The sequence below is a fragment of the Lucilia sericata genome, unplaced genomic scaffold, assembly GCF_015586225.1.
Source record: "Lucilia sericata isolate MDLA Ls3-8-SP2 unplaced genomic scaffold, ASM1558622v1 Contig003590F_arrow, whole genome shotgun sequence".
Classification (NCBI taxonomy): domain Eukaryota; kingdom Metazoa; phylum Arthropoda; class Insecta; order Diptera; family Calliphoridae; genus Lucilia; species Lucilia sericata.
Window position 1 is genome coordinate 23,254 of NW_023996943.1, and position 2,010 is coordinate 25,263.

The 2,010-nt window shown below is 33.4% G+C and overlaps 1 protein-coding gene across 1 annotated transcript; it reads right to left on the reverse strand.

Moving 5' to 3' along the window:
• Positions 1-238: 238 nt before the first annotated feature.
• On the reverse strand, positions 239-729 carry LOC119614889 (somatomedin-B and thrombospondin type-1 domain-containing protein-like). The gene has a single exon (XM_037970983.1). It carries the CDS (start codon positions 539-541, stop codon positions 239-241), a length of 303 nt encoding a protein of 100 aa, XP_037826911.1. The 5' UTR covers positions 542-729.
• Between the last annotated feature and the right edge of the window lie 1,281 nt (positions 730-2,010).

The window sequence follows — 2,010 nt, forward strand, 5'->3', positions numbered from 1 at the left end:
TAGAACGAATTAGAACAGAACTAGAACAGAACTAGAACAGAACTAGAACAGAACTAGAACGGAACTAGAACAGAACTAGAACCGGAGTAGATCTGAACTCGATCTAGGACACGAACTACGAACATAATTCTTTGTCAAGTTCTACAATTTTAAAACTTCCGGTGAAAAGTTTTAAGTTTTAAAAGTGTTTATCCGTAACCTATTAAATCTCCCAAAACTATTGTTGTTATTATAATCGTCATTTAAAATGTGCATAAACTTTCCTCTTCCACTTACCTCCACAATGATCTTTAAAATCACTACAGCAATCGCCCAATTTCAAGCAGGCATGATCACAATAACAAGGTTTATCACTTAAATCCTCAATGATGGCATTAATGGGTGCCTTTTGCACCACACACGATGAATCACGGCCATTGCAACACAATTGTGCCTCACGGCATGAACCAGCCAACACGCTGGGCATTTGATGCACAAATAAATTAAGGGTAAAATCACTTGCAGCAATACGAAATGACTGCAGCTTAATAGTGATGGCCATGATAATGACACAATTGTTGGCGTTTTTGCTGTTGTTGTTGTTTGATAATGTGGTGTTGTTAATGTCATTGTTGCTGACGATAATGATGGTGATGATGATGTTATTGTTGCTGTTAATGCTGATACTGATGTTGCTGTTGTCTTTCTGACAGCTGCTTGTTTGAAATGTGTATTCAATGGTGTTGATGTCATTTTATGTTATTCGTTTTATTGCAGATTTTAATTAATGATTTATTATACATTTCACTGAGAGTTTGATTGTTTTAATGCAAAATTATAATAATGAGTTTTATTTACAGTTTTTGTTTTTTTTTTTTTTTTTTTGTAAATAAACGCTTTTGTTAGTTTTATTTAATTATTTACTGTTATATTTTTTAAAAAATATTTATTTATAATTTTACGCAAAATATTGATTTTAAATTTAAACTGCAATGGAAATAAGAAAAAAACTTTAATGAGTAAATTGTGGTATTTTTTATAAATTAAATATATTGATTAAAATTCGTGGTCCAGTCCTATATTCTAGAACAAAACAGAACTGAACTAGAACTAAACTAGAACTGAACTAGAACTGAACTAGAACTGAACTAGAACTGAACTAGAACTGAACTAGAACTGAACTAGAACTGAACTAGAACTGAACTAGAACTGAACTAGAACTGAACTAGAACTGAACTAGAACTGAACTAGAACTGAACTAGAACTGAACTAGAACTGAACTAGAACTGAACTAGAACTGAACTAGAACTGAACTAGAACTGAACTAGAACTGAACTAGAACTGAACTAGAACTGAACTAGAACTGAACTAGAACTGAACTAGAACTGAACTAGAACTGAACTAGAACTGAACTAGAACTGAACTAGAACTGAACTAGAACTGAACTAGAACTGAACTAGAACTGAACTAGAACTGAACTAGAACTGAACTAGAACTGAACTAGAACTGAACTAGAACTGAACTAGAACTGAACTAGAACTGAATAGAACTGAACTAGAACTGAACTAGAACTGAACTAGAACTGAACTGAACTGAACTAGAACTGAACTAGAACTGAACTAGAACTGAACTAGAACTGAACTAGAACTGAACTAGAACTGAACTAGAACTGAACTAGAACTGAACTAGAACTGACTAGAACTGAACTAGAACTGAACTAGAACTGAACTAGAACTGAACTAGAACTGAACTAGAACTGAACTAGAACTGAACTAGAACTGAACTAGAACTGAACTAGAAACTGAACTAGAACTGAACTAGAACTGAACTAGAACTGAACTAGAACTGAACTAGAACTGAACTAGAACTGAACTAGAACTGAACTAGAACTGAACTAGAACTGAACTAGAACTGAACTAGAACTGAACTAGAACTGAACTAGAACTGAACTAGAACTGAACTAGAACTGAACTAGAACTGAACTAGAACTGAACTAGAACTGAACTAGAACTGAACTAGAACTGAACTAGA